General features: G+C 38.0%; 1 protein-coding gene across 1 annotated transcript in view; it reads left to right on the top strand.

Moving 5' to 3' along the window:
* The first annotated feature begins 2,524 nt into the window (after positions 1–2,524).
* The window catches only part of LOC117572508 (LIM/homeobox protein Lhx1), a 71,489-nt gene continuing 59,691 nt past the window's right edge, over positions 2,525–14,322 (top strand). The window contains exon 1 of the mRNA XM_034255365.2: positions 2,525–4,059. Coding sequence (XP_034111256.1) covers positions 4,017–4,059 — 43 coding nt within the window. The 5' untranslated portion in view covers positions 2,525–4,016. The remainder of the gene's footprint in view (positions 4,060–14,322) is intronic.

Here is a 14,322-nt window from a genome sequence, read left to right as displayed (position 1 = left end):
TTGCAGATCTCAAAAAAAACTCAAAAACTAATTAATTCATAAGACAAACCAAAAGATTGAAAATATTTTTTATAGCGTTATTTTAGATTCCACGAAATTTAAGTGGTAAATAAAAATAAAATTTTTTTTGATTGCAAAATAAAATTTAAAATGATTACTTAAAAATAATCTTACTTATTGAATAAATTTCCAAGCAAGATGATTTTTCATGCAACTTTAAAGCAGTGAATACGATCTTACAGCGATAGAATATTCGATAACAGTGAAATGTTGATAAACAAAAAAGTTATCGCGATGCTCATGAGTTGATGGGTCAAGAGTCGTGACACGTGTCACGCGAGTCGTGTGTCGTGAGTTGTGAAGGGCCAAAGACATTGACAAGTGAAACATCAGACAAATGAGCGCACACAGCCCAAAGCGCCAATGCCCACGGTCACACACAAACACACACACACAGATACACACACACATACGCATAGCCAGTGAGGCAGACAGACGTGCTCAATGTGGCGCAGGACGAACGCAGGACCAAGACAGGCGGAGGCAGTCAAGCACTTCACAGCTTAACACCCTAATGTGCAATATTTTTGACTCCCACACACACACACACACACATACAGACACACGCACAAACGAATTGTATAAAAAGGAAATTCAGAAGGCTGCTGCCTTCTCCCTCTCCCCCACCCACGCAGCAAAGTCGAAGGCGCGACTGCGTTGCTAGCAGCAGCAGCATCAGCATTCAGCATTGGCATCAGCATCAGTCGCAGCCGCCAAGCGCCATTCACTCAGAAAGCATCGCCACCCAAATACTCCTACTCTCCACCCTCCACTCTTCGCTCTCTCTACTCACTCACTCTCACCGAAACGACAGCAGCAGCAACAGCGACAGCGGCAAACGACAATGGCGCTCACGCAACGCACACAAAGACAACAGCAACAACAACAACACAACGACAGCTGCGGGCGCCACCCACTGCCCCAACAACAAAACTTACTCACACTCGCTCTCACGCTATTGCGCTCTCGCTCTCGCCCACAGTTGCTGTAAGCTCAGGCTGTAGCGCTTGCTCGCTCACACACTCACTCTCGCTCTCAGAGTGTCAAAGCAGCTGCTGTTGCTGTTGCTGCTTCTTCTTCCCTATTTGAAGTTTGGCATTTTTTGCAGCTTTTCGTGTTGTTCTCTCTGTACGTGTGTGTGTGTGTGTTTGAGTATTTTTTTGGTGTTTTTTTTTGCTCATTTTTATTGCGCTTGATCTTTGGCTTATTACCATGTCACGTTGAATGCGAAATGCGAACGCTGCCGGAATACAAAATGTACACTCACACATATACACTCTGTCACACACACATACACGTTAGAAGCTGTCTTGTTTTTTTCTTTTTTTTTTTTGTTGCCTCTTCAATTCTTATTTTTTTTTTTCCTTTGCTCGAATGCGTTAAAACGCCAAAGGGGCGTTGAATTTTTTTGCCGTTGCTACTGCTGCCTTTGACAACGCTAACGACAAGACGCTGGCAGCGGCAGCAATTGTTATTGTAATAGTTGTTGTCATGCTTTGCTTAAACTTGCGCTTTAAAAAGCTTCGAACACAAAAAAAAAACAGTACCAAAATACAACAACAACAACGACAAGAGGCTGAGAAAACAAAAAGAAAAGTTGCGACCAACAGTTGACAGTGCAAAAGCATTTGACATTTTACCTTGGCAAGGCAACGCACACACACACACACACACACATACAGACGCACACATGCTACACACATACAGGCAGACAGAGAGACAGGGCTGTGAACGTGAACGTGACTGTAACAACAAGAGCAAAAGCGCCAAATGTCACTTTGAAAAATGCCATTGGTTCGACAAACTTTCTGCCCCAACCAGCAGCGACAGCGACAGCAACGGCGGCAGCAATAACAACAACAACAACAACAAGAACAGTATAAAACTACAGCTGCTGCTGCGCATCCTCTCTGCAGCAGCAACAGCAGCAATATGCGAACGCCTCTGCCATGAAACCGAAACCGAAACCAGTTGCTTAGCAACGCCCCCTTCTAACCGCAAACGACGACGTCGACGCCAGCAGCGACAATAGCAACAACAACACCAACAGCAACACCAACAACGACAACGGCAACTGTCGCCGCAACCGATGACTGCGACAAATGTCAGCAACAGACTCCATTGCTATTTTTGCAGCACAACACACAAAACAACGGCCGTCAGCTAGTTGTCTCGCTCTGACGCACGCCATGTGCATGCGAAGGGGAAATTTTTGTGTTTGCCATTGAGCAGCGCAACGCTGCGACGCTGTATGGATGTGAGTGCGAGTGTGTGAGTGAGCGCGCATGCGATTCGTACAATGCTAAGGGGTAGGCCAGACGCCAGCAGCAGTCGCAGCCGCAGCAGCAGCAGCAGTGAGCGAGGCGACAGCAGGCAGCATCAGGTATCGGACTCGTGTCTCTCGTGTTTCGTGTGTACCGGTTCAGTTTGTGCTTGGCTGTGTGTTTCGCCTTTGCCTTGCCATTCGTTCGCGCTCGCTCTGCCCGTCGCAGTCGCTGTCGTCGCAGTCGCTGTCGCCGTCGTCGCTGTCGTCGTCGTCGTCGTGTGTGTGCCTGGTCGCTTCGTTGATATTGCTGCTGCCGTCGCCGTTTTCAGTTTTTGTTTGACGTTCGCGTGGTGCGCTCGCATGTTGCGGCCCGTTATCGTTATCAACAACACAGACATCGATACGATATTTTGCCGTTCACGTTGACGTTACCGTTACCGTTACTGTTACACTCTGTTACACTGTTTCATCGTCATTCCGAAAGACGTTGTCAATAACAAAAAAGCCGTAAGCGTTAGCGTAACGAAACCAAAATAAAGCGCAAAATAAAACGCATTAACAAAACGTTTCCTTTGAGAACACGAACCGAACAGCTGATAAACCGCTAACCCGTTGCTACCCGTTGCCACCCGCTAACCCGTTCACCCGTTTCACCGATCGACCGCCGTCGCGTTGCGCGTCCTCCGCCATCCTCCATTCTCTATTGCAAATTTTGGAGTGTGTGTGTGGGGAATAATTCCTGAATTTGTTTGTCGCGTTTCGCGTTTCGAATTTTTTTGGGAGCACACAACGAATTTGTTGCCAAAGTTTTTTTCAAGTGAGTTTTGCTCTAGCCGAGGAATACGACATGCAATACTAAAAAAAAAAGAAAGAAAGCAAAGTAAATCAATGCAAAAGCCAAAGCAAAAGAAAAGCAATGAAATAAAGCTCTCTTCGAGTGGATTAAACGCAAACGAAGTATAGTAGTTGAAGTAGAAGAGGAAGCAGTACAAGTTAACAACAAATGCACAAAAAAGTTCACACACCTGTCAAACAAATAATAACAACAACAACAACAACAACAAACGACAAATTCAAATCAAATACAAAATAAAGTTGAAGCAGACAAAGCAGTTGAAGAACCAGAAGGAGAAGGAGAATAAGAAACAGAAACAGAAGCGAAAGCACAAGCACGAGCAAAAGAAGAAGACGAAGCTGTCGCGTGTTTTGCCGCCGGCAAACGACACAACAACAATAACAACAACACACGTGCTCCACATCTCTTCATATCCATCTCATTCTCTGCCCTTCTTTCCCCCCACCACGAAACACATCTCTTTAGCTCCTGCTGCCTCTGTCTCGCTCACACTGTTTTACTTGCCTGTGCTTTGCGTGTGTGAGTGTGTGTGCTTGTGTGAGAGCACGTGAGTGCGTAAGTGTGCGTGTGTGTGTGTGCGAATTATCATCGTCATCGTTATCGATATCGCCATCATAATCATCGTCATCGCCAAGGCAGGACAACAACGTCATCAGCAACTGCGTTATCATCATCGCCGCGACGATTATCATCTCGCCCCCCAGCTACGAAATATTCGACAACAAAATTCTCACCGAGGCATCCAAAGCGCCCCTCAGGGCTGTCGCGCTGGCGTCATTTCTGGGCGACGGTTTTGCCGCCCTCGGTAGCCGAGCACCTCCCGTCAAGGATCTAATGGCATTCGGCGCTGTCCTGCACACAAATCAGCACAATATAGGTGAGTCCCTTCCCCCTTCTTCTTCCCCCTTTTAAGCTGCGATCAGCAATCACATTTCAGAAATCAACTCTGAACTTGTCAAGTATTTTTTATGTGGGAATTTCTCCAGATCTGTGTTGATCTTTTTGGTGAAAATACTTTTTTATCAAGCTGAATTTTCAAACACTTTAAAGAGAAATTATCTTAGTCGATCCTCTCAAATCTAGAAAGAAGTTTTCGTTGTCAAATATTGAATTCAAACACTAAAAAAATCTCATTTTTTACTGTTTTTAGCAAACTGAATTTTCAAACACTCTAACAAGAAATTATCTTAGTCGATCCTCTCAAATCCAGAAAGAAGTTTTCGTTGTCAGATATTGAATTCAAACACTAAAAAAATCTCAGTTTTTGGTGTTTTTATCAAGCTGAACTTTTTAAATTCTACAAAAGAAATTCTCGTTGTCAATCCTCTCAAATCTAGAAAGAAGTTTTCGTTGTCAGATATTGAATTTAAATTCTAAAATAAAACTCTTTAGTTACATATGTTACTTGTAAAGTATTTTTGATGAGGGAATTTCTCCAGATCTGTGTCGATCTATTTTATGAAAATACTTTTTTTTCCAAGCTGAATTTTCAAACACTCTAAAGAGAAATCTAGAAAGAAGTTTTCGTTGTCAAATATTAAATTCAAATTCTTAAAAAAAAACGCTTTAGTTAATGAATTAATTTTACTGTTTTTTTTATCAATCTGAAGTTTCAAATTCCAAAAAGAATTTCTCGTTTTCAATACTCTCAAATCTACAAAAAGAAATTAATGTTTCTTCAGGTCCTAAAAAATCTTCTTAGCTATGCTGCTAAAATGATAAAATTGATTCTGTTGTTTTTTGTCAAGCTACATTTTTAAATTCGAAAAGCAATTTTCTTTAACGCTCGTGTCAAATCTAAAAACAAACTTTTGTCTTGAATTCAAATCCTAAAAAAAACTTCTTAGCTATGTGACTAAAATATTAAATTCATTTTGTTGTGTACAGAAAATTATTATTTTTAAAAAATAATATGTATTAGCTACTTAACATTGGTGGCAATCATTTTAAATGAAAGGAATAAGGTTAACGTAATTTATAATAGCAAATTTATGATCTAAATACTTCCATCACTTCTTTATCCTTTAATAAAGTGGTAGAGTTTAATGTTTTCTTTATTTCATTTTATTGAATACAGTTGAAGACTTAAGATATTAAAGTCTTTAACATGTTAAACCAAATGTTCTACAATGAACAATAAAAAATAGACCTAACTAGGAAGGAGATCTTTTTCCAAAATTAATTTTGTTTTATAGTGAAATGCATTAATCTAATCTTAGCAATGTATGTATTTGTGGTATACATTTCACCATCATATTTGTTAACTTCAAAAATTACCAAATATCTGTTCAATTTTTGTATAATACAAAATTGATTAAATTGATTTCATGGACATAATAATAATAATAATCAAATTATCCCATGCAGTTACATATTTCATTTATTCAAAGATCAGTTTCAAATAGTTTTTCCATAAAGATATCCCTCAAAAACTTGTGATTTAAATTCAGTCTTAAATTTTTCTGTATCGCTCTGAAGAGAAATATATTTTAAATACTTTTTTCAGTTGACTTTAGGCCTAGTCCAGTAGAATATGCGTTAAACTGCATTTGTGCAAATGCTTGCAAATTGTTGCTTCAGTCGAACAGCAGATGGAGGAGAATGAGGAGAAGGAGGAGACGGGAGGAATGGGGGAGGCATGGGTTAAGTCCAGAGCGGACAAAATTTGGCGCAAAGTTTGTCTACTTTGGGTTAAAGCATGAAGTAAAGTTTTGCACTTTTGAACTTGCTGCAGGGTCGCAGCAGTCACCCTGCCACGCCCCCTCATCCTCCTTTTTACCTCCCACCAACCCTAACAGAGTTCACTCTACTCTCTCTCTCTCTCTCTCTCTCAGTCTCTGTCTCTCATTCTTCTGCTGGCTTTCTGTCTTTTTCCTTTTGCGCCCATTTTGTGCGCTTTGCAAGTTTTTGTGTTCGCCTGGCAAAAAGTTTGCTTCGACTTGTCAAAACTTTTCTTGTTGTTCTCTGTTGTTGTTGTTGTTGTTGCAGTTTGTTTGACTGCTTTGCTTTTGTTTTATTTCATTTGCTCTCATGTCAAATTTTCACTTTTGCTGACTGTTTAATGTCAGCCAAAAAAACAAAACACAACAACAGCAAAAAAAAAAAAAAACGCAGCCAAAAACTTTTGATTTTGTTGCCCAGTTGACGGCAGCTCCCCTTTCTCTCCCTTTCCCCTTTCTCTCACGCTCTGCTCCAATTTCTATAACCCTTTTGGCTGCGTCTCCTTGACGGGATCTGCTTTTGGCCAAATGGCCAACAAATTGCGTCAACAAATTTGTTAACCTGCTGATTTGTGCATGCACTTCAGCAAATGGGACTCAAAGCGGCCCATAAAACTGCCGACTTGCAACTTGCAACTTGCCAGTTGCCAGTTGCCCGTTGCACGCTGTCCGTTGCAAGTTGCAGCAGCAAGAGCAGCAGCAGCAGCAGCCTGGACAGCTTGCAACTGCCGACTTGCAAGTTGGCAACTTGGCAGCTGACGACTCATAAATTTCGAGCTCAGCTCGGACAGGCGTTGCAGCAATGTGTAGGCTGTTGAAGGGGGCGTGCCACCGGGGTCCCAGAAGTCAAAAGTCAAAGCTGTCAACGGCATGGGCTCGCCCAGCACTGTGCGGGGCATGTGGCATGCAAGGGGCATGCAAGGAGGTGGCACATAGAACAAAGCGCAGCCAAAAGTCATAAAACATTTGCAGCCTGTTTTTCTCGTCAATTTTTGTATAGTACTTTTTGTTGTTGTATCTTGCGGTTGCATCTTTTCAATTTTGTTGTTGCCGTTGCACAGCAGCAGCAGCAACAGCAGCAGCAGCAATAGCAGCAGCAGCAACAAAAGCGCAGCAACGCCTTTAACAAAGTTCGCCTGCTGTTCATCAACATTTATGACTGTCCTGAGCTCTGCTCAAAGTGCTGATGATGATCACGACAACGATGATGATGATGATGATGATGATGAGAGTGGCGAGTGTGCAACTGCAACTGCAACTGCCTGGAAGCTTCAAAAGCTGCCACAAGGCACATGCAACAATATTTGCGGCCTCAAGTCAATGCGCTTCCAAGTACGTCAACATTTTTTATGCGCCATTTTCTTCATCATTTTTACGGTCAACAGTTGCTCAAGTCGCTTTACGAGCAACATCAGCAGCAGCAGCAGCAGCAACATGAACAGCAGCAACTATTGCTTGTAGAATAGACAAAAAGCGAATGCTGAAAGTCAGTTCTATGGCTTTTTTTTTTTTTTTTTGCTTTTTTTCGCTCAGCTCCATTGATTTATTGAGCAAAAAGCGTAGCCGGCAGCCGCTGCCGCGTTTAGCCTGAAGAATTGCTAAATATGCCCGAGGGTCCAACGTTTGTTAGATGGCCACAATGGGCGTGGCTCCAACTATAAATTAGCCAGCATAATGAGCCGTTGAGATGCAAAACTCCAACATTACAGCAGCAAAACAAAAGATCTTGCTCTCTCCCTTTTTCCCCCCTCCCCACAAAACTGCAATTTCCAACAAACCAAAAACTCTTACCTCTGGGTGGCCAAATAAAAAATTACAACTGAACAATAGAGGAATTACAGCTGTGGGAAAGATTTAGAAAGTTTCCAACGAGGATCGCAATTTAAAGTGTAATTAAGCAAATCCTTGTCATTAGTGAGAAAAATAATTGGCAATAAAAAGTATATACAACTATGAATTCTTAATGTTGGTTTCCTTGATTGAAGAGAAATAGTTCTTATAGTTGCGTATATCTATATCTACAAAATTTGGAAATATACAATTTTACAACTTTTGCGCACAAATTTTTATGAAAAATAGTTTTTATTTTATTTATTCCCGTTATAAAAAATACCAAGTAAGAAATCTAAAATACCTTCTTCTCATTTTCAATAAAAACGCATTCTAAAAATATACCAAATATTTTGAAAAAAAAAACAATATTTATATTTGATATATTGATATAGTATTACGTTGAAAATATACCATAGAGTGCAAAATATACAAAAACTATATCACAAATTTCTTAAGAAAATTAATTATTATTTTATTTAATCCTGTTATAAAAATACCAAGAAATCGAAGATACCTTCTACACATTTTCAATAAAAACACATTCTAAAAATATACCAAATATACTAAAAATATACCAACATTTATATTTGGTATATTGGTATAGTATTGCATTCAAAATATACCATGGGGTGCAAAATATACAAAAAATATACCACAAAGTTCTTATGATTAATTATTATTTAATTTACTCATGTTATAAAAAATACCAAGTAAGAAATCAAGAAGAACACATTCTAAAAATATACCAAATATACTAAAAATATACCAACATTTAAATTTGGTATATTGGTATAGTATTGCGTACCAAGTAAAACACATTCTAAAAATATACCAAATATACCAGTTTCTATATTTGGTATATTGATATAGTATTGCGTTCAAAATATACCATACAAAAAATATATTACAAATTTCTTATGAAAAATAATTATTTATTTTTTGAATAAGTTTTTAAATAAAATTCAAAAAAAAATTTTCAGAACAGAGTTTTACAGTAAAAATAATAACAACTTAATTCATACAGATATATTTCAAAATCTTTACTTTCTTACACTTTACTTTCTAAATGCATTTGAAATTCGAAACAAAATTTCGATGAAATTCCCAAAAATGTTTGTTTACTATTTGCTTGCCATATTCTTTATGCAAACAAATACGAGCTCTTTGAACAAAATGCAAAATGAAAAATGCAAAAAATTGAAATCGATTTGTTTTACAAATATTTTGTCACTAAACGAAATCTTTATGATGATTGATTCAGTTCGATTTGTGTTTTTTTTGTTGTGTCTCGTAACTCGATTCGATTCGAAAACTGTTTATTTTGTGAAACTTGTTTGATTGATCAACGCTGCTCTCGGTGGAGTAAGTAAATAAGTGAATAAATCATTGACAAGTTATTATTGGGTAGCCAAAAGCTACCGATCTGTGTTTTTGAGTGAAAACTATCGGGGAAGCTTCAAGCTTTTGGGCCACAAAATGTTATTTGTGGCCCGTTTGTCAGGAATTGAATATATCTTTTGACCTGTCTCGCTGTCTCGCAGCCCTGATATGCAAGTTATGGGGCCCCCAACTGTTGGGAACTTTTCCAACTTTGTGCAGGCGGCATTCAGAGTTGATGAGAGCGAAGAGGGGGCAAAGGGGGGACCCTTAGTTGGCCTGGCCTATGCCACGACTTTGGCCACATAGGACGACGCTTTGGGGCCGACGTCGTCGCCTGTCTTTTTTTCTCTTTTTTTTTTAGTTTCAGTTTTGTGTTGCTTTTTGCTTAGCAGTTTAGCTTGAAGCTGAAATAGTAATTCACATTGAATGGCTGTTGTTGTTGTTGTTGTTGTGTTCTGGTTTCAGTGCTCTGTTGGCTCTTTTATGATTTCTTTGCCGTTTTACGATTATTTTAAAGCTGTCAATAGTCAACGTGTGAGATAATTTATACGCCATAAATTTCAGTGCAAGCAACTCGAGCTCTCGACTCTCGACTTTGACTTCGACAGCGACTTTTGCAGCAAAGCAAAGCAACGCAAAAAACAAAAAAAAAAACTACTCTAAACTGAAACTGAAACAGAAACAGAAATGAAATAAAAGCGCAGACAGTTTTCAGCGGAAAGTCCACGAAATGGATTCACTAGGCAACAATTCTCACTCGCTCCGCGGGGTTTATTTTACTTTTTTTTTTTTATTTTTTTTTTTTTAGGCGGGGGCTTTCAACATCATCAACAGGTTCTATTGCGCTTTTTTCTTGTTGTTGTTTTTATTTTAGTTTTATTTTTACTTTTGTTTGTTGTTGTTGTCTGTGACCATTTCGGTTTGGCCCACAATTCATTTGTGTAGCTTATCGCCTTTTTGGCTTGATTTACTGCCCCGGCAGCAACCACAACAACAACAACAACAGGCAACAGGTTGTTGTACACTTGTCCAACGAAAAACTAAAAAATAGTATAGAAATTAGTTGAGCTGAAATAAAAATAATTGTTTAATTAGAACTTACTAGCGAGCATTTATTTCCAGCATTATTTATTTTTATTTGTATTTATTTACAATTGTTGTTGCTGTTGCTGCTGGTTGTGAAACTCTTCCGCCTCAAAACGGTAGCTGAAGCCTCAGGAATTGATTTATAACCAAAAGAGATTCGCAAAGCAGAGAACAACAGACAACAACAAGTCATAAAACACAAAAAACACAACACAACGAAACAGAAACAGAAACAGAAAAAAAAAAACACAACCAATAAAAACGAGCAACAATTTGTAGCGAGTTTCCAATTGAGCCACTTGACGCGCTCTCACGCAGCAGCTTAGTCGAGAGGAGTTTTGGGGTCTGAGGGTTGGGGAGTTGTGGTAATGACCTTTAACCCAATGTCCAAGTCGAAGTCAGGACCGCGCTCAAAAAAACAAAAAAAAAAACACAGGCAGAGAGATGTCTTTTCTTGGCTCTGCTCGTTCGGCTGGAACCAACGCGGCGCAAGAAAAACGATCGCGCCGCAGATGACCGCAGCTAAATGCGATTAGTTCCGAGTGCTCCGACTGCTCTGACAGCAGCCACAACCACAGATACATTTACAGATACAGATACAGTCACACACACACACACACACACACACATATATAAACTCGCAGTCGCAGTCACAGCAATAACAGCAACCAACAGCAGCAGCAGCAGCCACCTCACAAATTTGTCGATTGCCACATATGCAATCTCTAATCGTTGACCAAAGATAATTACAGTTCTCTTTCAAAATTGAAATTCTTATCTTGTAATGTCGAATGTTGGTTACATTTTTATTTGTGCTTTAATTGTTCTACATTCAAGTAGAAGAATCTCCATTCAATCTTCTGTGTGTCTTCCAAAAAAATCTTTTCAAAATATATTTTTTTGCAAATGAAATTCTTCTTTAGAATCAGATTTATTTTCTATAAAAAATCCAAAATTGAAATTGTTAACTTGCAATGTTTCTCTTTTATAAAAAAATAATGTCGAATGTTTTTTTTTGCTTTGATTGTTCTACATTCAAGTAGAAGGATCTTCATTCAATCTTCTGTGTGTCTTCCAATAAAATTTTATAAAAATATATTTATCTGCAGACAAAATTCTTCTATAAGAATTAGCTGCAATTTGAAATTTGAAGTTTTTATAATTTTTAAATTGAATCATTATGTTTTTTACTATTCAATAAAGTAAAAATAAAAAGAGGACTTCTACCAATTCAAACTGATTTTTATATACTACGGGACTTAGTTGCTTTGGCTGACAATCTAGTATTTTTTGCACTCTATGGTATATTTTGAATATAGTATCTATACCAAATATAACTTTTGTTATATATTTAGTATTTTTATGGTATGTTATTTTGGTATATTTTAAAATTAAAACTGCTACCCATTTGAAATAAAAGCAAAACAGTTTTATTTGAAATGGGTAGCGAGTATCTTTCAGTCGAGCACACTCAACTGTAGCTATCTAACTTGTTTATTTTGCTGTTCTTCTAAAATTGTTAAATCGCTTTAATGCTCTATGCGTTAATTACTTTTTTAAAGCAAATGCTCAGTACCCAGTAAAGTTTCATATTTAAAATTTGAAATTGATAATTTGTATTACATTTCAAAGAAATTGATATTTGTAATTTGCTCAATTTCAAAAATGAAACATAAATTATTGCGTTGCTTTATAATATAATTAAAATAATATAATAATAAAGTTTCATATTTAAAATTTGACATTTCAAAAAATGATATATCTAGTGTTCTCACTTTCAAAAATTAAACAGAAATTATTGCGTAACTTTTTGTCGCCTGCACCGAGTTCAATACGAATGTATTTCTTTCTCCTTTGCTCCCACACACGCATCATCTGAGTGTGTGTGTGCGAGTGTGCGTGTGTGCGTGTGTTTGGGCAATCCGCTGTTGCAAGTGAAGCGTTGCAGACGGTGCGGGCGTCTCTGTGAACCGCGGGCTCATGGCTCATATCATCAATAACCGAAAAACGCTCAACATAATGATGCGTGTAATGTTGCTGCTGTCGCTGCGATCGCTGTTGTTGTTGTTGCTGTTGTTGTTGTCGATCGCAACGTGCAGCGGCAACACCTTCACCCTAATTCGCTCTCTCTCTCTCTCTCTCTCTCTCTCTCGCTCTTACTCTGTCTGCATCTCTTATTGTTGCCGTGAAGAGAAGTTGCCTTTTGTCTGCCGCTTCGATCTCAATGAGCGGCAATTTGTTATGCGTTTTTATTGTGCGTTTATTAATTTGATTATGGCTGCATTATAAACTCGCCGGCAAATGGTATTTATAGCTATTGCCCTCTGTTCGCTCAAACGACAGCGACAGCGACAACGAGAACAACGACGACAACAACGACAACAACGACAACGACAACATGTTGCCGGCGTGTCAGCGGCAACATGTTGCCTGGCCGGCGCCTTCACATCATCAGCACCATCAGCAGCAAACAACTTAAGGCACGTTTTTACTTTTTAATGCTCATATGCAAATTAATTAATCAAAATCGCGCGCATACACGTGTCTTGATGTTGTTGTTGTTGGCAAACCATTTGCGGCAAAACATCAAAACGCAGCGCAAACAACAACAAAATACATGAATGTAGATGTATATGAAAATAAAGAAGAAGCAGCGGGCGGCAATCGCCGCCGCCGTCACTTTAAGAGGAGCGAATATGTGAAATTTGTTTGGCAACGAACCGAATCGAATTGCAGCGCAACGAATCGTTACTATCGCTCTCTCTCTCTCTCTCTCTCTCGCTCTGTCTCTTTCTTTGCGAACCAATCGGAACGGAATGGAACGAAACGAAACGGAACCGATCCGATACGAACCGCACTCAAAGCTAAATGCCAAGGTAGCAAAGCTTTACCGCAACCGAACCGAACCAAACGACAGTGAAAGCTTTTGGTTAGAGCTTTTAGTTTCAAGGCGATCATAATTGGGCAAGCTATTCAGAACTGTTCCGAATTGGGTTCGAAAGTCAATTTTGTAATACATATAACAATTGTTTAAAATATTATAAAATTTGCTTAAATTTGAAAATATTACAAATTTTCTGTTCTGTTCTTCAACAAATTCAACATTAATCATCTCAAATCATTGAGTTCCATAGTGAATTTTATAATATTTCGTTTCGAATGGAAACTGAAACATTCATTCAGAAATTAGTTATTACTAGAAAAGATATGTAAAATATTCATTGAATGCTATTATTTGAAATATATCGAAATACAAAATAATAATAAAAGTTAGCGTAGTTTACAAATAATTACTAGATCAACATAATATTATGGTTAGAAGCAACTTAAGTTTTTAGAAAATTGATATTACAAAATCGAAACACTTTTTGAATATTTTGATATATCTATTATTCGTAAAAAGTAATCCTTTGCAAAAATTTGCAATTTATTAAAGTAAACGAAGTTTTTCAAGTTTAAGTTTCGAGTTTCAATTTAAAATACCTCACATTTTCCTTTGGAATTATTTCGTAAATAATTCAAATTAAAAAGACAATATTTCAGATTTTAGCTAGATACATTTTAATTCTTTCTAAACAATATTTCTAATATTATACTCAACAATTCGCGTACACTCGACTAAGTGAGATACTCGCTTCCCATTTTGAATAAAAATAAATCACTGCAGTATTAATTTTAAAATATGCCAAATACCAACGGCTATATTTGGTATATTGATAAGTACTACATCAAAACATTGAAAATATACCAAATTTTTAGGTTCTTTCATTACCTATATAAATTTGAATTATTCTAAACAATATTTGTTATATTAAAGTCAACAATTCAGAACAGAATAAACTGTAAAAATTGTTTGCTACATCTGACATTTGTATGATAATAAGGGCGACTTCACAAGTTCGCATTTGATAAGAATAGATTCTGCCTCGGAAAAGCAGTAAACGAGCAAAGGGCAGAAGAGAAAGAGAAAGAGAGAGTCAACAACAATAAACCTCGAACAGTTTTGCAGCATAATGAAGAGTGCTTATGCCACATAGACTGTATATAGAGGGGGTCGCAAATGTTTCGAATAGATTGGCTAATCGGAAATCTGCAAATCGGTAAATCTGTAAATCAGAATT

The sequence above is a fragment of the Drosophila albomicans genome, chromosome X, assembly GCF_009650485.2.
Source record: "Drosophila albomicans strain 15112-1751.03 chromosome X, ASM965048v2, whole genome shotgun sequence".
NCBI lineage: Eukaryota > Metazoa > Arthropoda > Insecta > Diptera > Drosophilidae > Drosophila > Drosophila albomicans.
The sequence above is the reverse complement of the archived record's forward strand: the minus strand, read 5'-3'. Positions and strand labels throughout refer to the sequence as shown.